Source organism: Diadema antillarum, unplaced genomic scaffold (assembly GCF_040938485.1).
Source record: "Diadema antillarum isolate AM-2024a unplaced genomic scaffold, OU_Dant_1.0 seq00000288_RagTag, whole genome shotgun sequence".
Lineage (NCBI taxonomy): Eukaryota > Metazoa > Echinodermata > Echinoidea > Diadematoida > Diadematidae > Diadema > Diadema antillarum.
In genome coordinates, this window is record NW_027271315.1 from 710,899 (window position 1) to 732,428 (window position 21,530).

General features: G+C 37.9%; 1 protein-coding gene and 1 long non-coding RNA gene across 2 annotated transcripts; both read right to left on the minus strand.

The window, feature by feature from the left end:
- Window positions 1-6,859: 6,859 nt before the first annotated feature.
- On the minus strand, window positions 6,860-11,790 carry LOC139730050 (uncharacterized). Its single transcript, XM_071640961.1, has one exon. It carries the CDS (start codon window positions 11,775-11,777, stop codon window positions 10,443-10,445), a length of 1,335 nt encoding a protein of 444 aa, XP_071497062.1. The 5' UTR covers window positions 11,778-11,790; the 3' UTR covers window positions 6,860-10,442.
- A 112-nt stretch (window positions 11,791-11,902) lies between these two features.
- Window positions 11,903-17,799, minus strand: LOC139730051 (uncharacterized). Its single transcript, XR_011710906.1, has 3 exons — window positions 17,663-17,799; window positions 12,634-12,834; window positions 11,903-11,951 (listed from the first exon to the last, which is right to left on the minus strand). It is a non-coding gene; the product is annotated as an uncharacterized lncRNA (long non-coding RNA).
- Window positions 17,800-21,530: the final 3,731 nt, after the last annotated feature.

The following is a 21,530-nucleotide window of genomic DNA, read 5'->3' on the forward strand; positions in this document are numbered from 1 at the left end:
AGTAAAATAGTTACAAAATTGATGAAACAATGCAAAGAAAGCAAATTAAGACAGAGACGAAGTACACAAATAAAGATACAGTGCACTCCCGTTACAACGAACACGGTTATAACGAAATTTCGTTATAACGAAGCAAAACTTCTGGTCCCAAAATTATCGCCATTAAAGTCTATGGTACAAAATTCGCTTATAACGAAGACGGTTATAACAAAATTTTCGTTATCACGAAGTCTTTTCTGAGCGCCACTGACAAAGAAGAAGAAAAGAAATGCGCTCCGTTATAACGAAATGCGGATCGCATTCGAAAATGCGTAGCGGAACAAGCATTATTAAAGCGTCTCTGCATGAGCGAACGCATCATTGAATGTTCACTCCGTGTATCACGCAAAGTTTCCGAGGGGAACTTGCGTTGTTGTAATAAAATAATTTGAATTCAGATAAGGTTTGTTTCATTGTTCCGAAGTCCTTTAATACAAAACACACAGATTCTGATACAACTAAATGTCCGTTAGTTCGGAAATGAAAGAGGGTTTGTTATTAAGCACATTTTGGCGTTATTCTAAATGTCCGTTAGTTCGGAAATGAAAGAGGGTTTGTTATTAAGCACATTTTGGCGTTATTCCAAAGGTTCGTTAATTCGATAATAAAATATGGTCCTTATTCTTATTGTTATACGGTTCGTTAGTCCGAAAATGATAGGAATTCAAAACGTTCGTTAATCAGAACATTACAAAAAGTATCGTTAATCCATGGTAGAAAAAGGAGAGTACACTAACAAAACTTAAGAATTGCAATCTTTATAATCGTCTTAAGATAAATAAATCTTCGAAATAACTAACCTTTCTCATTTTTTTTTTCATTAACAAAATTTCTTCGGAATAACGAACCTTATTTCATTTTCGGATGAAAAAGCCTTCGGAACAACGGACTTTCTGACTATAGTGAACCTTTTTCTTTTTTTGATTTATAAACATTCAGAATGACGAACCTCATTTCATTTTCAGATCAACGAACCTTCTGAAAATGAACAATATATTATTTTGATCTAAATTATGAACTTTCGGAATAATGATTCTGCGGAAATGCGAACCTTCACATAAACAAACCATCGGAATCCCGGGAATGGCGAAACTTCGGAATAAGGAGTCTTCGGAGTAACGTACTTTAGTAAGAAAATAACCTTTGGAATAGCGAACTGTAACCAAATCCTATCCACACCGTCATTTTCTACACATGTGTGACAACACAAACAAGTTTATGCTCTTTTTAAAATGTAATATTTAAACGAAATTAAAAAGGTATTCTCCCATTTCACATAGCTTTCCAGCGTATGATAAGGATTCAACAAACATAATTTTTTTTATGCGTGGTTTCCTTCTTTTCGTTATACATTGCATATTATATTTGTTCGGTTACAACGAAATTTCGTTAAAACGAAAAAAAAAAAAACTGCCGGTCCTGAGCATTTCGTTTTAACGGGAGTGCACTGCACATGAACACACACGAGATAAATCCCTTGTAATGAGAGAAAGAGGAAAGGTGAGTTATGAATGACAGGAATAGACTACCTTCACGGTGGACAGAGAAAAGCGAGAGGGAAGAGGAAGATGATGGGTCAAAACCAGGGCACGTGAAGCATGAGATATAAGCTCCTCAAAATAAAGAAGTGTTACATGGAGTTGTGGTAAACGATAGACAATTGTGGTTAAAAAAATATTGCAAAAAGTTTAACTCATTCTGAAGAGTAACATTTCTTCAAAATGTCTTTAGTTCAATGGTAAAGGCATTCAAACTTAAAACTTCTTTTATACTATACTATCAAGAGAAATCCGAAATTTCGGAACAGTAAAAGAAAATACAGATTTAGCGAAAATAGTTTGGTTAAAGGCATTGACATTTACTGGATTACCGGGTAGGATATGAAGGGACAGCTTCGTTTTTTTATGAACATAGAGTCAAAATACAGAGGGAGAAATTAAGCTTTTACATAAATTGTCCTAAGTGCAAACGATACAAATCGTAAATCTTTAAGATGTTGTTTTCATAAAATGATGTCCTGGGGGTAATTTTCGTCTTGATAGTTATAGGGGAGGGGGAGTTGTAGGCTTGCTTATCCGGGGTAATCATCCATGGGAAGTTATCGGAGGGTGTAGTTATCGGGTGGAAGTTATCTGGGGTCTAGTTATCGGAGGAGGGGGTAATTAACCTGGGGATAATTATCCTAGTGGTAATTATCGGGGGGGGGGGGGGGGTAGTTATCCGGAGGGTAATTATCCGGGGGGGGGGGGGTGATTATCCGGGGGGTAATTATCCGGGGGGTAATTATCCGAGGGGTAATTATCCGGGGGGTAGTTATCCGGGGGGTAGTTATCCTGGGGGTAGTTACCCAGGGGGTAGTTCTCCGGGGGGTAGTTACCCAGGGGGTAGTTCTCCGGGGGGTAGTTATCCAGGGGGTAGTTCTCCGGGGGGTAGTTACCCAGGGGGTAGTTTTCCGGGGGGTAGTTATCCAGGGGGTAGTTATCCGAGGGGGTAGTTATCCAGGGGTAGTTATCCGAGGGGTAGTTATCCAGGGGGTAGTTTTCCTAAGGGGGAATTGCCCTGGGGGGTGATTGCCCTAGGAGGGTAGTTGTCCGGGGGGTAGTTGTCCTAGGGGGGAATTGTCCTGGGGGGGGGGGGGGGTAATTATCCGGGTGGTAGTTATCCGGAGGGTGGTTTTCCAGGGGGTACTGTTCCTAGAACCGAACCCTATCCCGCGGCCCTTCATTGCATGCCTGTAATAGCGTTACCAGGATTTTCCTATACCTGTATACATTTTGAATTGATTGACCTAAAGGACAAATATTCTTAGTATGAAAAATAGGTTCAGCTATATACAGGGTCTACCAAAGAATTGTATTTTTTTTCCAATGTGGCCCCATCACTAGCACCTTTCAGTGCAGCCTAATAATTCCAAAAAAAAAAAGGGAGAAAATCGCAATGACTGGGAATGTCGAACGGCATGCACTATCAGGTACCTAAGGCACAATAACATATGTCGAACACTAGACTATAGTGTGTAGAAACAAATGCAAGTTTTATCATGTTTAAATACATTTAATCGAGTAAGAGGTGCTTATATGACTGCGCAATCAATAACATATCACTTACCGTAAACTCTGTTGTTTTGAATCCTTACAGACTGATATCGGCCTATAAACTTCCAGTGAAAAAACCAGCAGCACATAAATATCCAGATTTTAGAGTAATCAGGGCGTCCGTATGCAAAATAGACGATACTGCGGTTCAAGTATATTATTGCAATGGTGCTGGTGTGATATGGACGGAATAATGGAGGGCTCCTTCGCAGTTCATCTTGTATATAGTGGGGAATCCCACCACGATGTCAGCGAACCAAGGCAGAACTACATTGTTCTCGAAGGTATTTGCATATTTGAATGATATTTAAGTGTGGCGGTGCGTGTGTGTGTGTGTGTGGGAGGATTGTTATTCACATAACCATGTAAACTTGTTCGGATGCCCCCCCCCCCCCCCCCCCATTAGCTCCTCGTCTATCCTCACATTTATTTTGTTTTGTTTGGGTTTTCTGCTTGTTTTTACTGTTCCATGTTCTAGTACGTTATACAAATTAACCATAAGTCATAGCAAGAGACGTGAAAGTGCGCGTGAATTGTCGAAAACAATATATATATATATCTTGGTTATTTTAAAGGCAGATTTATGATTCTGGTTAAAAAAAAATCAAATAAAGATTAGATGGAAAAAGACTTTTACATTTTATTCAAAATTACGCTTAGTTGATTGAAATTTTTTTCAATAATATGAAAGACTTAAATAAGTAATAAAATTATATCGGTTACAGATGTCTATTCTGAATTGTATAATTAATGTTTTCCTGAAATAAAGGTAAGAAATGATAAGAAGAATATTAACACAAGGAATACCTAAAACTTCTCACAATAATGATGTTTGTTTTATAAAATAACTAAAATCTCACCCTCATTGCCAAGCGCCATGGCCTCGGCCCACAGACGATCCTTCTGGTCCTCGTTCTTATAAAGGTCACGTTCTTCTGGTCGCAGAGGGCATCCGGATGGTGCTTCCGCTCCGCTTCCTATCAAAATATTGCCTGTTTAATGCTCTCCTTCGTAAGGCGGTATGGATGATGAAATGAAATCTCATGAAAGACAACATACGCGTAAATTTAGAACAATAATGTGGAGCGCCCATGAGCTACACATACGACTATAATGATGTGGAGCCACTACGGGGAAGTTTGGCCTTTCACGAGGCGTAAAACTGAATATTGATCGGCTAGATTTTTCTCCTCAAATCATCCCAAGCTCTTTGATGTTGATACACGCATTACAGACTATTTAACCGTTTCGTTCGTTACTTAGACTTACGCAGGCGTTTGATGATCCGTAAGCTGCGCTGAATAAAGACGTTACCAATGCTTATCAGGTAGACCAATGTGTCTGACGTTTATCGGACGTATTTAACTACAGTTTATGACCAAAACTGTTGAATTTCCCGCCGTCTGACCCCTTCTTACGTAGATATTTAGACGAAGGCAAGCGGTATCGATAAACGGCAGTGAGGCACAGGGGCTTTAGTATTGAACTATATCACTATAGAGAACATGGCTAAAGGTATTACTGAATTTAAAACTGGAGACTTATATTCAAATTCTATGATGTCAAGCTATTCAACATGAATGCGACACATTTTCATATTCTATAGTATACAGTGTATAATAAAAGAGCACTTGTGCTTTGCCTCTTTCAAAAGGCAAGAGAAATAATACGTCAGTAACAAATCGATGAATGTGTACTTCTCATTAAGAAACACAATAAATTTGGAATACTCTTTGCATTATATCTTTATTATTGCCTAATACTTGGACGTCAAGAATTGCTGTGGTCTTCTTAACCAGCAATGACTTCATGTGGATCTGACTAAAATTTAAAAAAAAAAAAATCGTTACTTTTGAACGCATAAACTGATCTTTCTCAAACTTCTCTACATGTACACCATAAATCTCCCTTATCCATATGTTAACTTGAGTTAGATTTCCATCGAAGTTTCTTTTTTTGTTGTAATACTTTTCTCTTCTGACCACATATTAATTTCCTTAGGTTATCACTTCGTAGCAACACTTGAGGAACAGCCGCAGTTATAGAGTTGCTAACATCTTTGGACACCGATAAAACGACACGAACAAGAAAGAGTGGTTGAGATGCGTTTACCATGGCTGATGCATGTATAAAACGTATCAAACCAGACGATTCAATATCATAATACAGTGTGACATTACGAGGTGATCTTATGCATTAATATGCAAAATAGGAGTTTGATTTAAAGGTTTACACTAGAAAAAGAAAATTATTGTTGTTTTCTTACTTTTTACATTTTATTAAACCGTAAAGAATCACAGTACTTGCAAATGATTTGCATGATCAAAATAACAAAGTAAGAAAAAAAAAAGGAACATTAACTTACAAATCAGATATCAAGACTAATATGTAGCCCTGTATTATGTATTAGTATACCATAAAGGGACGAGAAAATATATGTACGGTATATCAGTGGTACGGCGAATTCTTCGATAGGGTAACAAAATAAGCCAACAGGATTGCTAAAGGTTGCAATAGATAGAACTTTAATTTCCTCATAAAAGAAGGGGATCTTTTATATCATAAGTCAAGAACTCCCATAGGTTGTGCCAGTATAGATAAGTGAACTCTTAGCAAGAATTGTTCGTAAAAGAGATAAATGAAATTCATTGGAACGTCGAGTGGTCATTCGAAGTGGGATATTCATGAAATAATAAAAGACGGAAGTGAATTATTGTACATCCACATAAATTGCCCTATTAATCAATAAAAACAAATCTTTATGTTTTAACAGCTTTTAGGTTTTGATTTGCTATGCTATGCAAAACACCAATCAATGAACGAACATATAAATTTCTGGTTTACCTAATAAAAAAAACCAACCAACTATATAGTTTTAAACAGTACTTTCCTTCCTCATGGTTCATTATACTATACATTCAAAGTCTTTCATTATAGTCAACACGACTTCGCTGTCTGTGTGCTTTCGCCGTTCTAGCACTTTATCGAAACTATGAGAGGCTACGATATTATTATGTATGAGGCTCCTCCAAAGTCCGGGAATGTCTTTTCGTTGCAACATGTAGATGGCTGTCATTTCATCCAACACAGACAAGACGGGTAAAGACGGAAGCAAGTTTGGCAATGGCAAAGACATGGCCGAAAGATCAACAATGCGAGAGGCATATCATGGAGAGCGATGAAAGCACCGTCCAGTGCGCGTGCATTCATTTTGAAATTATATGACACGTTCAGTGTATGAAACTATTTATAAATAACGTTAAATACAATGTCATTGTATGAAATAAATGCAATCACTTTAAACGGAAAAGGTGTCTTTACCGCTTTCCTTACGAGTTTTGCACAAGGATATGATAGATTGATGGAGAGAGGAAGCTTATATGAAATCTAGAATATTCATGATTTTAACTGTTGCAAATGGATGCATTACGTACGTGTATATCACCTCGAAATCATGGCTTACTAGCAGACCTTAGCAACAGCAAACAAAAACTTCACTTTTGACGTCATCTATGATCATACACAACATACCAGCAACATGACATGACATTATATTAATTCATTAATCTTTAAAGGGCGTGGTGTGAAAGTACATGTATTCCGGAAAGCATATTTCTTATCGTCACAAAAAAGAAAAAATCAGGAAAATGTAACATCATGTATAATGTATTGCATGACAATGCCATCTGATGAATGAAACGCGAATCAGATGAGACTGCAATAACACTAGTGTTCTCATCAGAGATCCTGCACCTTTAACGAAAATAAATTCCATAACTTTTGCATGACTTTTCAATGTACATATTTAGAAATCCGGGACCCTTTTGTTCAACGGAAACTTCATGAAAACCTTCATGAATAGTGTTAAATCACTGAAAAACCTACTAGATAAGTAGTGTCCATGTAAAGGGTCGGTGTATAGTACCACCTCGTCACTGTCTGTAGTCAACAAGTTTGTCCGATTCCTATTTGATGAAATTTTCCTTAAAAACTAAATGACATTGCAAAATCAGAAGATCAAAAAAAAAAAAAAAAAGGCAAATGATATACAAATTCACAAATTTACCATCAGCTTCCCATGACATATAATTCTGCATTTTCCATGACTTTTCCAGGCCTGGAAGAATATTTTCATAATTCCATGATTTTTCCAGGTATTCCATGACCGTAGGAACCCTTTCTCATGATCCGAGCTTTGGGGATCCGAGCTACCACTGTGACAGATGTAATTATAGGCAGTCATGTAGCATAGAAATCATTGTACAATGTAGTTTGCTTATTTACAGCGATATATAGTTAGCCCTATCAATAAAACAAAATCACTAGCAACCTTCATTACACATTTTTGAGAGAACAAAATATAGAAGATATCTTTCCGACTTGAATCCACTATGAATACTGTTACATTTTCGAATCGCCTTCCTATGCATGCTATGATGAATCATGCTGTGATACATCATAGCGTAAAATTATGAAACTGTACAGTTAAAACAAAACTGTCGCAACATCGTTTTTAGTCCAAAATATAATTTCATGTTCAGAAATATATATATTGTAACGAAATTCGGTGGAACCGATTCGATTTAACCGTTTCGATTATAATGCGTTATGATCGATTGTGCCTATAGCATAAAATGGGCGATTATCGGAATGTTGGACAAACATTTTAATGTGGTAGTGCATTATTGTGAGTTTTAACATTTATTATTAAATATGTGGTTACTTGTTTGTCATGGACAAGTTTGGATTATTTTAAATACCAACTCCGGTTTAGACCGATGATACATGCCGAATTATAGTAAGCATGTACAAGAGATAGTGCTAAAATCTATAATCGTTGTACGAAATTGATAACCACGCCAACATTGTAAATAATTTGAACCAGTACTGCGGGTATTTTCCGCTTCACTTACGGCCGTGCGGGATTGCCTCCTCATTCCGCGATAGGAGGAGAGGCCTATAAAGTGGCCGTTGTGTGACATAGTCCGCAACAAGTAGCCCGTGTATGATACATTTCCAATGTATTGTTAATGTTCACTTCTGTATGTAATAAACTGTACATGTGTTCCTGAACTGCTGCCTTCACTTTTCTTGGGGGTACTACCACAATACAACAGTGTGGAGAGTAGTGGTACATGTTCCTGAGTTGGAGCGCCGTTCCTGAGAAGACCAACTAGCAAGTCATTGGATTTCGGGTATAATGGTCATGTGAGTTGTCGCATAGTCCGTGCCCAATTCAAGTTCCAGTCGTCGCCGTTGGATTTCGGGTGTAGTGGTAATGTGACTTGTCGCATAGTCCGTGCCCAATCCAAGTTCCAGTCGTCGCCGTTGGATTTCGGGAATAGTGGTAATGTGACTTGTCGCATATGCCCTGTGCCCAATCCAAGTTCCAGTCGTCGCCTGAGGAAGTTGGTAACGGTGCGATACAGCACTTTACCCCGTGCCATCAACGATACCTGTGCCACCATGTATGGTTGTGAAAGGTGTTCCACGTTAGCGCGACTGAGTTGGTAGCAAAACTTGGTAGCAAGAGTTGGTAGCAGAACTTGGTAGCAAGAGTTGGTAGAAAAGGTTGGTAACAAAATAAGTGTACCAATCTAACATCCTCTACAAGTGACGCTTGGGAGTGACAAGTGATGCTGAACTTGGTATGTGTGCCGCTTGTGTTGGTGAGCTGCTTCTGACACAACATAATACATGGTAGCGTACAGACTAGTAGTTTTAATAATTTAAAGGGATCGTTGTAAACTGCAACAAAACGAACCCCGCTTACTCGGCCATCCTGACACGGCTCGCGGAGACATTTGTACAAACAGTCAAATACACTCTCTTACTTCACGACGAGAAGGCGAGTTCGTCACATATATGTATTTTTTTTTTCTGTTGTCACGATACCGCTTGTTTTCGTCATCGTGTTGTTTTTCTATGATCAAAGCAACATGGATTCATACCACCAATAGACCGCTACATCATGATCTTTCGGTTCAGGAATTTTTACTTGAAGTTGAAAATTCCAGTGCTCCTTTGAGCATTTATGAAATCTATAAACCGACAATACACATTTTAGTTTGAATTTTCAGTGTTCTATAGTTTAAAGTAAGTCAGCGCAACTCGAATCTATCTTTTCGAATTTGTTTGATGTACCAAATATTCTCAATGAGACGGTTAAGTCCAAGGATTTTGTTGCCTTTCTTAGCACATCTAAAAGCATCCGGTGTTTTATATTTACATCGCCATATATATAGGGATTTCACATGGTCCGCCCTCTAATCATTAAAGTATCATGCATCTCTGTCATAGCTTTGGTGAATTCCGTGTGTCTTTGTTGATCGCCAGAGCCCCGTAGAAACAAACGCTAAATTGGAGAAGCCCGCTTCAATATTTTGCTACATTGAATCAGCACAAAGAATGACATAAGGCTAATCTACGTAAACATTTGATTGTTGTTATCACGTCTAATGCGTATTATACATTCATATCATGATAATCATACAGGCTGTCAAATCATGGCAATTTTATGACGTCTTCTGGAAAACCTTAATCCATAGAGACGATGGCGACGTGAGGAATTTAAATCACATACACGTAATGTGTCTTCTTCGATGAAAGTACTACGCGAGGTTTCGTAATTTTACCCCGAATTTTTTCTTCTTTGACATTGTACATGGTCTCACATTAAGTTATTGCTTGGCACCAACAACAGGAGATAATAGCTTCAATTTCAAATTTACTAACATGGCCGATGTTAACAATGATTTTATTTTGGGATTATTATATCTAGAATCTACTGAATCGAACAACGGTTGCCCACTTAAGCAATAGCATCTGAGCATTGGCCTATAATACGAACAAGAGAGAGTGAATGAAGTAGCCTATGCGTTTTGCATGTTTAACATGGCTGATGCATTTCGGTATAGGCCTATAGTTAACATCACATGCAGCTTTGTATCTAATGACTCATCGATCCATTATCGTAATTAGGATAATCATGACGTCTTGCTTTGTCCATGTTCCTGTGTAGCAATAAAAATAAACCAAACAAATCAGTAGACGAAACTTCCTAGCAATCAACCAAATTGCCAGAGTAGTGGTAAAATTTAACTCTGTCCACCGTTTCGTAGATCTTTCTACGGGCATGTAGAAACCGTTGCAGTTGGTTCATTTACAGTAATATATCGAGAGAAAAAAAATCAATTGAAAACCTTTATTTCCTGCGCTTATTGGAAAATAGAGTAGACAATACCGTTTCGATTTAAAAGCACCACAGACAGATATCTGACACATCCTCATGTCATGAGTTAAAACACACTACAGGCGATCATCAAACAGGACAGGATGTAGACGTTGGCTTAGGATGTAATTAAGCATTAAACGTTCTTGTATCAACATCTCGAGATTCTCTGCTGTGATGGTTTTGCTATCGACATCTTCATCATGTTCATGATCTTCTTGGATTTCGATGATCAAAGCTACACAGATTTGTAGCTCTTCACCCTGTTCCACGAGCTGAGTTAATTTCGTCTTGCAGTTGAGAATTTCTGTTGAAATTGTACGAAATCCTCTTTTACGCCTACTGACGGACCCAATATTTTGTGACAATCCTGTGTCATGAAGCGTGGCAAAGACACTATTCTTGAAGTATCTGGGTGTTTGTTCTCGATGAGAAATTACGATAGCAGCATGATATTTCTGTGTAGCAGAAGGCAATTCTGAACTTAACTTTATTGCGATCTGATCTTCTGACACTGGGTCTTTTGTCACAAGCACTTCCATCTCGACATCCTTTCCTTGTTCGAAAATCTGTTTCTCTCCAACTACTTTCTTAACGCAAGGAGAAACACGAAAACACTTGTGCGAACCAATTGTGATATAAACATTCCTATCGTTGGTCATGTGGAATCCTCTAATCTGTTCTTCGGAGCCATCGCTGTTTGGTGGACGGATATACAGCCTTGGACCTGAAAACTCATCAGGTAGTTCTTCGTGCGAGCCTTCGCGGAAGAGTGCCTGCAGCTGCCACGCTTCGAAAGGTAAATCTGGAAGCTTTTCTGATGCCCTCGAGAATACAGCAGTAGCCGTCACCTTCTTCAGTTGCAGGGCATTCATGAACTGAAATCGGATGCACTTGATGATCTCGACAAAGATGTCGTCGTCCTCGCATTGGGTGAGCCATGGCTCAATCTTCTCAAAGAGGGCGTACTCGCTCTCGACGATCAAGTCGGTTCCGCTGTCCAGTATGACTAGCATCGTCGCTGCGTCGATGTCGAGCAGCTGCTGACCTGAAAGCAAGTTGAAATTTGTCTGAAGGGATTGATGGCACAGCTTCATGATGTCCGGCATGTTGAATTCTTGAGATGTCGGCAGAAGCGAAACCATCGTCACCACGTCACTGTTGTCGATGAACTCATTACAGAGTCTATGAATTTCAGGGATCATATATTTATCGGCGAGTCGGATCAGCGACAAGACGTTGTGACTGGTCAGGGTGACTGTGGCAGTGTACAGGAACTTCAGAAAATCCTCGAAAACTTGTGCATCGGGGTATTCCTCTACCAGCACCTGTCGGATGACTTGTCCGGAAGCGTTGTCGCTACTTTCGTCACAGAGCTCATTGTTAGGTTGCCAGATGGGATCAGACAACATCGTTTTAAAGACGTCACTCCAGGCGCAGAGAACTAGACGATGCGCAAAGAAAGTGCGATCCCCTACGCAAAGAATCAAATCACTGTACAGTTTCTGGTCGTACAATGCTCCAAAAACAGTGTCTCCACCAGGATTCTCCTTTCGAGTTCCTTTCTGCAAATACTTGCGAGCAGCCTAAAAAATAAGTATAGAAATAAATTAAATGATTGACAATACCCGTTTTTCACTGTCTTTACCATCAGGCCCTACAGAGTAAAACACAAACAAGACTATTTAACTTTGGTAACGTACAATAAAATTAACACATGATTTGCAGATATATTTTGTTTGTTTTTGTGTTGTTTTGTTTTTGTATTTGTCTTTTTTTTTTGCAAACCCATTTCTTAATAGAACTTGCATTGCCACTGTTTGTACGTATTTTGACTCCAATGCTTACCCGGGATGACACCTCAAGGCACTTTGTATCAAGTGACAAAGGCGCTTTATAGATATAAAGTATCAGTGTACCTTTTTCTCCCCCTAGACAAGGTTTACTTGAAGAGCACGAGACACATTTATCAAACCATAGTGCTTACATCGGTCAGAGTGTAGCATTCACAGGACATACGCTAATAACAGCCCTATTTTTTTTTTTCAGGTTTATGGAGTCGTGGCCGGATTTAATGAGTTCGTTCCTTCCCTGTCTTCAATATTTCAAAAGCTGAACTTTTGATATGAAGTAAGGAAAACTGACAAGAAACATGCTTGAAAGAAGAATATGGAAATTATGTACAGATTAATATCTCATATGTATATTTGTAAAACTGGTACAATGTCTTTATTTATCAATTATTAATTACATGTATGCTTCTCTTACATGAGGAAGATGTACCTGAACCTCTTCAAGTTGTTTTTGGCGCTTATGGGGATCATCGTCGGCTTTCCTTCCTGTCTCATGTGCCCATCCCACGTCGTATGAATAGTAATCCCCATCACTGTACCCATAATCGTCATCGTCCTCATCGTAGGAGTCGTAATCGTAATACCGGTAGTCATCTGAATCGCTCATCTTGAAGTTCTTAGGTTGTGAAAAAAAAAAGTCATGAGAGACTTTTGTAGAATTATTCAGATAAGTTGCAATTAGAATGATATTCAAATGTATACAGGGCGTATAACACAGTTACACTTTTGAAAAACTTGTCTAAATTACATTTCAAAATATTTGGAAGATGTTTTTTCATATTTATGGATGCCCAATAGTCTTATCTATCAAGTGCAATCAACAAATCAAATTTTTGTTCACGCTTGGCTGAACACTGACGCTCTTTGTCCAGGGTGTGAAAAATGACTTGCGCCAAACTGAAAGCAGATGGAAAATTCAGCCAGCAGTCCAAATAAGTGCTCCCATTCAAACAAATTGCTCTTTTACTGGTGGTGGAAACAACAAGGGAAGAGAGCAGTGGCCATTTTGGATGAACAAAATACCAACAACCTAAACAAAACAAAAAACCGGGGAATGGGGGAGGTGATATTTCCTATGCCTATGTCGATCTGCCACTTTAAACATGCAACAATTGTGACTGACTAATTGATTAAATGATTGATTAATTGATTGATTGATTGATTGATTGATTGATTGATTGATTGGATTGATTGTATTGATTGAATGATTGAAAGGTGATAATTTCCTATGTCGATCTGCCACTTAAAACATGATTGATTGATTGATTGATTGAATAAATGATTGCTTGATTGATTGATTAACTGAAAAGTGTAATTATTTTTGGATACGCCCTGTATGTATGATACAATGGTTTAGCAATATATACTCCATCTTCCTGTTGAAAAGCGAATTATTTTCAAAATTGCTCTTCTTGTGTATCATGTAGTTCATTCAACGGCACCCGAGTATCTCCAGAATTCTTTATATTGTTATAACCCTCCTCGCAGACTTCGATCCTCTACTTCCTTTTCATTTCAGATACCTAAGGTTAAGCATTCATGGGGAACTCGCTCTTTCTCCTACAGTGGACCAAAAGTATGGAAAGATATCCCTGTCACTGTTCGCCAGTCATCCTCTGTGGAATCATTTAAATCATCCTTAAAAACATATTTGTTTAATATGTTGTAGGAAATAAAACAAAAGTGAAGATGTCACATAATTCCTTTCTCTCTCCCTCTCTCTTCTTTCTTTCTTTCTTGCTTTATTTCTTTCTTCTCCGAACCTTAAGACTAAAAGCGCCGTGAGCATCTTTTGATGGACTGTCGCGCTATAAAAGTATACACTATAATTATCATTATTATCATTATCTCTACTTTCCCTTAGTGTCGTAGCCAGGATTTAATCTTTCGGGGGAGGGGGTGATGGAGGCTGCGAAGTAGCGAAGCGACCGCGCCCGAGCGAGCGGAGAAGGGGGAAGGAGGGTGTGGGTGCGGAGAAGGGGGAGAGAAGGGGTGTCCCCCTCCCACAATGAGAACTTTTTGCATATCGATATGGTTAATGGAGCACTTTGGTGCATGTTTTGGCATGTTTTGGCATGTTTTTATCGACTTATCGACCCTGGTTTAAGTATGGTATCAGTATTTTGATGTAGATTATTTCAACAATAATATTCCTATACAAAGATATCATTTATTATTTGTTCTCGCTGAGAATATCATGAAATTCAACGTTCTGACGCACACTTTTGGTGCATGTGCATATCTGGAAATTTATCAATCAGGAAAGTGAAGTAAATCTGTGGAGGGAAACAAAGCAGGAGAAGGATATGGGAGCTTAGGGTTAAGGCCAGATCTTTACGTTAAAAATAGAACGACTTTATTTCACATAAATGAATTTCACGAAAATATATATTTTTTTCATACATAGTATGATGTTAACGTGTCTTACGTCAATATTCCTATATAGGTGTCGATCGTAATCGGGTAAATTTGCTAGTCGTCATGTAAACTTTTATCTGAAGAAAGTATGGTGAATTTATATGAACAAAATCTTCCCTATTCATGACCACTATTGCGTTCATTTTTCATAAATTATTCAACCTGCAGGTTACGTCGTTTAACCTAAATACACGTGTATGACATGTATTGGCTCAAAAGTCACGTTTATTCCACTTTATTATTGATCATGCTTTTCCAAATTTTATGTTTGGTTTGGTTTGGTTTTATTCCCGTCATAAAAAGGCGAACAAATGAAATAACTTTACAATATACAGAGTTTACAGAAATGCATTGTTATACAAACATATACAAAAAAAAATGATATCATTAAACAATAAGAGTATGGGTTTACAAACAGAGAACCTAAACAATAATAATAAAGACAAAGTAATAAATGAGATAGAGGAAAACGGCTGGAAAACCCATATTTAGCGACACTGTTGTAGAGTTACTGGTCTTCCATGGGGACCAGAAGAAGAAGAAGAAGAAGAAGAAGAAGAAGAGAGAGAGAGAAAAAAAAATGTTTCATTAATATTCGGGCTGAGAAACATTTGATACCACATTGTATTTTAACTGGTATTAACTGGTTACAGTTGAATCCATTTCACCCAGCTGGTGTATGTGCCGGTTTGTTCAACTGGTTTCAAATGGAAGTTACTGAGTCGTATTGTGGACCATTGTGGACAGCTTTGGTTTCAGGTCCCTCCCCCCCCCCCCCGCAGCTGTTCAGCGGTAATTATAGGCATTATGTACCATTTTTGCAGATGAAACAAAAACTCAGCTTCATTTCTTCAAAATAAGCCTAAAATGTGAGCGAGGGATAGAAACAACCAATGTGAAAATGATCATCAGTATAATAACCAATGTTAAAGTATTGTTACTATGCAACATGTGAACAACCTAGCTATAATATAGGTTTTCCCGGTCAATTTCATACTTTTGTCACTCAAATTCATTAATGTGCATTCAAATTCACGCAGCGCACGCACGCGAAAATATTGGGGCATTCAAATTCAGAATCCGAGCGATCAATTTCATTTATGAGCGTTCTATTTCGTTTTCGTGAAATCAACTTCACGATTGGGCATTCAATTTCAAAATGCGAGCACCGACTTTCCTACTCGTGCATTCAAATTCATACGATAGTCACGTGATAGTCCCAATGAGCTTGTTTGGAGCGTTCAAATTCATTTTTAGGCGATCAAGTTCCTACTTCGTGCAATCAATTTAACGAGGAAAATGGAGGAGACTTTTAAGAAAGGAAAAAGCGCCAACACAACCAATGAATGCTTGCATAAAGTGTAATTAGGATTGTTCATTGTTTTACATTGTTCTCTGTTCATGTATTCTTTGTTTTTCATCTCAATAAATTTCAAATTGCAATGTCCAATCAGCAGTGCATCCAAACAACACAACGACTAGTAATCACATTTCTTGATGATACTGCATGCTGACAACGCCCCAACACCAACCATATAATGACAATTCATCAATTTAAGACAAACTGACACACAATGATCTCACATAGTCCCGCAAAATCAAATCAATAAGACAGCAATACACAACAGACTCACGTATAAAATGCTCATGTATCAGTTTCAATGTAGTCGAAATTGTCTTTTTTTTCCCTCGAAAGTGTCACTCAACCCTCCGTATTATGCTCGTCTGTAGGCCTATACAGTGCCTAATTTTTGTTTGTTTTTTAATTTTCTATCAAAGAAGATGCCTGGATAACCCATATTCAGCTGCAAAAGCTGGTCTTCCATATGGGGTCCAGTTAGATGTTTTGCTCTTTGCGATGAATAAATGAAGTGGGATCTTTTACGTGCATGAGTTGTGACTCTTTTACACGTGGGACCTCCATTTTATGTCCAATCCCAGGGAAATGTGCCTGTATATTCTTATTTGCTAAGCGCGAGTTCAAAATTGTCAATTAACAGGTAGACCTCTACTGCAAAATAATCATCATAAATCCCAATATATTCAAAGCCAAGTGAGAAACACATGCATACACGGCCCCAAAGTAACTAAATTCAGGACTTCTTTTAAATTGAATGCAGTTATTTGGAACATGGTTGCCTATTCACGAATTTGAATGACCGACAAGATTCCGTCGCCAGCTTGACATGAATTTGAATGCTCTTTGATGAAATGCGTGCTCCTCTCTTAAATTTGAATGCTCCGATAGTGAATTTGAATGTTCCGATAGTGAATTTGAATGCTCCGTTAGTGAATTTGAATGCTCCGAGAGTGAATTTGAATGCTCGGATAGTGAATTTGAATGACCGGATTTTGAATTTGATTGCTGATTCAGTGCTGCGAGCGTGGAATGCGTGAAATCGAATGCTCGGAATAGGAACTTGAATGACAAAAGTATGAAATTGACCGGGAAAACCTATAAAACCATTTTTAGAATAAACCATCTACTGCAGTTATGGTTAATATGAAAAAAATTGTGATATATCCTTATTTTTTAGGATTTATTTTGGATTTCTATATGGCAGGATATCTTGTGATATAACTGAACTACGCATATGCATCAGAATAATAATGTGATAACTCAAACATTTCTTTTTTACTTTAATCACTGTTCAATGGTAAATACCTTTATGAATATTCCCTGTGATAATCGCTGTTAGGATTTTCCTATACACTGAGCCTAAAAGGACAAACATTCTAAACATGTTAAATCAGAGGTACAGCTGTATCAACAGAATTGTTCTTTACAGTAGCGTCATCACACGTAGTCTACACCTTTCAGTGTAAATCTAATTGGTGACTGAAAGGGAGAAAATCGCAATACACGGGATCATCAAACGGCATGCACTAGACCCTATACGATAAAGGCACGCGAAAAGTTGTCGGATGTACACTATAATTATTATAGCGTGTAGATTCAAATGCCAGATTTTTGTCAAGAGGCGATAATTTGACGATGTAATCAATAATACATGTACCTCACTTACCAACTCTGGTGCTTTGAATCTTCACAGACTGATATCATTAACTTTGAATCAGTGAGAAAATGAGAACCAGCAACACGTGAATATCCCGATTTTTTATCAGGGCGTCTGCACGCAAAGACGATCACAATACCGCAGTTCATATTGTGTAAGTAGGCCTAATAATGGCGTCGAAGTGTGATATTGACGCGATAATGGAGCTCGGAGGGCGTCTTTGCATTTCTCCGTCTGCGGCTCCCCGTCTAGTGGGGAATTCCCATAGACCTGTATAAATATAGCTCTATGGGAATTCCACTACAACCAAAGCCAAACTGCAATACAAGGTCGATTTGCATGTATGTGTATGGATAACATTGATTGTGTGTGGGTGCGTGTGTGGGAGGGTTGCTGTACGACACAACCGTAAACTTGTTCGACCGCATCCCCTCCCCCATCTAAGTTTCCCTTCTATCAAGACATCTATTTTGTTTTTGTTTGTTTGTTTGTTTTTTGGCTTGTTTTTTATTGATCCATGTTCCACGTTTTACAAATAAACCATAAACATATCAATAGATTACAAGAGATAACAAAAGTGTGAATTGTCGAATACAACAAATAAAAAAAAAAATATATCTTGGTTAATTGCAATGCAGATATATACGGATCATATTCTGATGTAGGATTCAAATAGAGAAAGATGATGGAAAATATTACACTAAGTTGATAAGAAATTTTTAAATGATATACGAAACAAGTAAATAAAAAAAAAATACAGTATAGGCTTAAAGATACCTATTCTGAATTGTATAATGAATGTTTACCAGAAATTAACATGATAAAAGTAAAAAATAGAGAAAAATACTGACACATGGCATACCTAAAACTTCTCACAATCACGACAATAATTATTTTTTTAATGATTAAAATTTCACCCTCACCGCCAAGCTCCATGGCCTCTCGGCCCACAGACAATCCTTCTTGTCCTTAAATTGTTCTTAAAGTTCTTGTCCTCCTGATCACTGAGGACGGTATCCGAGTCTGAAGGTTGTTCCCTGCATGGGAGAAGGATTTGGAGGGTTCTGGGCTTACCTGGCTGGGGCTTCAGCTCCATTGCTCTTAATCTTGCCTGTCAAAGTACTCTTTTTTTTTTTCCCGCCGACATGCATGCAATAAAGTGTCATCCAAAGTAACGTACATGTAATTTTAGAACAAGCGATTTTTTTTTTTTTGGGGGGGGGTATTTCTGTTTTTATTGAAAACTATAACATTTGCCATGAAACAAAGTAAATATCATACCTGTGAAAGTATAATGCTCAATGGAGCATAAATGAACACACAACCAAGACAATACAATACAATACAATACAACATACACAACACAACACAACGAAAATGTCTCCCTGCATATGCAGTGGAGTCCCACCATAACAAGAGCCATGGAAATAAATTACGTTCTATAAAATAATAATTACATGTATTGAAATCACATAATAACAGGGAAAAGCATTCACAATAATTTGAGATAATGGTCGGGTTCCACTTTTGAAAAAAAAAAGAATCAAATACAGATTTGTCGACTAAGGTAAGCTCCCCACCAATCTCTCTAACATAGTAACAAGGGCAAATGCCCCATCATTCACTCCAAAAACACTAAAACGACTCTGCCTATAGGTGAGGCTCAACTGCATATTATCCATGTCTGCACAAAATCAGAATAAAGTAACATTCCTTTACTGATTAATCACTCTGGTACATAAACGTAGGGAGAAGATGAATCAAACTATTGTATAAATGAAAGTATCCATTCTTTTAAATGAGGGCCCAATTTACCCCTTTTCTTACTTATTTTATATTCATTTTTTTTTTGTTTCAAAGGATAGAAAATTTGAATCTACCTACTGAAATTTGCAACTAGAACAATCTATGTTGAGCGTCGATGAGCTACGACTGTTGTGATGAGGCGAAGGGCGGAGCTTGGCATATCTCTATACAGGCGCAAACTGAATGTTGATACACGTATTGCAGACGTTTTTCAGCCGTTTCGTTCGTTACTCACATCTAAGTAGACGTCTATTTAGTCGTTAAAAATATATGGTTTTTAATCTATACCGTTCGTGGCCCAAAATGTTGAATTTCCCGCCGTCTAACACCGTTTGCAGTAAATATTTCGTTTTCAAAACTGTGTGTGTGTGTGTGTGTGGGGGGGGGGGGGAGAACCACTTCCGGGTTTCATTTCATTAGCTAAGAAGCAAAAAAAAAAAGCATTCCCCAACCCCCCCCCCCTCCCGTTCCGCCGGCTCTGTAACAATGACTGCCCACTCCAGTGATAAGACAACATGAACAACAAAGAGTCATTGAGATAACGTCTCATTAGTTAAAGGACAAGTCCACTTTCATATACATAAGGATTGAGAGAATGCAGCAATATTAGTAGAACACATCAGTGAAAGTGTGAGGAAAATTGGACAATCCATTCAAAAGTTATGAATATTTTAAGTATCTGCGCAGTCACTGCTGGAAGAGAAGACTACTACAGTGTATGATGTCACATGCGTACAACTATATGTGACCCTGCACCTCAAAACAAACAAAAAGTCGCCAGACATGGATTTTTAGTTAAGACCATATTCTGAAAGAACAGACTTTAAGCTTTAAAATGATGTATAACTCAAATCAAATGGACTCTCCTAACCTATCTAAATATTGGAAAGAAAGCACAAACTCAGGAAAAGTGTGAACTGAGAAAAGAGGCTCTGACGTACAGTGTCTATTCAAGCGCTTAATCTTTACCAAACCGTGCTGGCTGTGCGATGAATGGGACAAAAAACAGGAAGTAAACCACCAGAGTAACAACAATGAAGGGATTATCAGATTAAACTGATATTGAGCATGCCTCATTAACACATTCTGTCCATAATTAATGCCAACTTTCAAAGCAGTACCATCATCCTTTCAAAAGTTATTACAGTTGAAAGTGAAGAGTGTGGACAAGGTTTTTTCAGAAATGAAAAAGGGATTCTAAAGACACACCTAATCACACTATTCTACTAAAAATGTTCGAGATAAACTGCTAAAAAAACACACTTTCCTACCCGTTTTATGATACCAAATTTCAGCATAATGTAAAAGAAGACCCGTTCTTTCAGAAAATATGAAAAAGTCAAGTTCGGCTTGGTTGACCCATTTCACTTATTTTCAGTCCTCACGCAAAATCAGTGTGTGCGACTTTATGTTCGTTTTGAGGTGCACGGTCACAATAAGGAAAATAAAAAGAGAATTTCACAAAACTTTATTTTTTGAATAAAGTGCGCATTTCTTCGACTTGCTACTGACATATGTTAAGGGTTATATTATTCCCCCTGCCTTCTGAAAGAGAGAAGTCGAGTGTTCTTTTGTTATGCGAGAAAAATGGAAATATGTTGAATTTTCTTTATTTTCTTTATATCGTTGTACTCATGTGACTTCACAAGCAATAGTAGTCTTTTCATCCAGCCTTGACTGAGCAGAAACTTCAAAAATTCATAACTTTTGAACGGATTGTCCGATTTTGCTCAAACTCTCAGTGATGTGTTCTACTAATATTACTGCATTCACTCAACCCACATGTCTATGAAGGTGAACTTGTCCTTTAACATCACATGCTCGTATTATTATGCATCAAACGCCTCAACGATTCAATAGCATGACTATAGACTTATAGTAATATTAGTCAAGCCTAGCAAATTAGGTGATTCTTTCAAGCCGAAATTGAAGGCAATGGCTATGTAATGCTTGAGATTTAAATTTTAAATTTGACTCGTAATCTTAACCAGGATTCGAGGCCGGTATCTTCCGGAAAAGATGCTGCAGGTCGTGTCGCGTACACGCTGTATTGCACAAAACCTCAGATCCT

Coding starts and splice junctions, on each gene's coding strand:
- LOC139730050 (XM_071640961.1), bottom strand. CDS start 11,777: ATGTTGTCTGATCCCATCTGGCAACCTAACAATGAGCTCTGTGACGAA.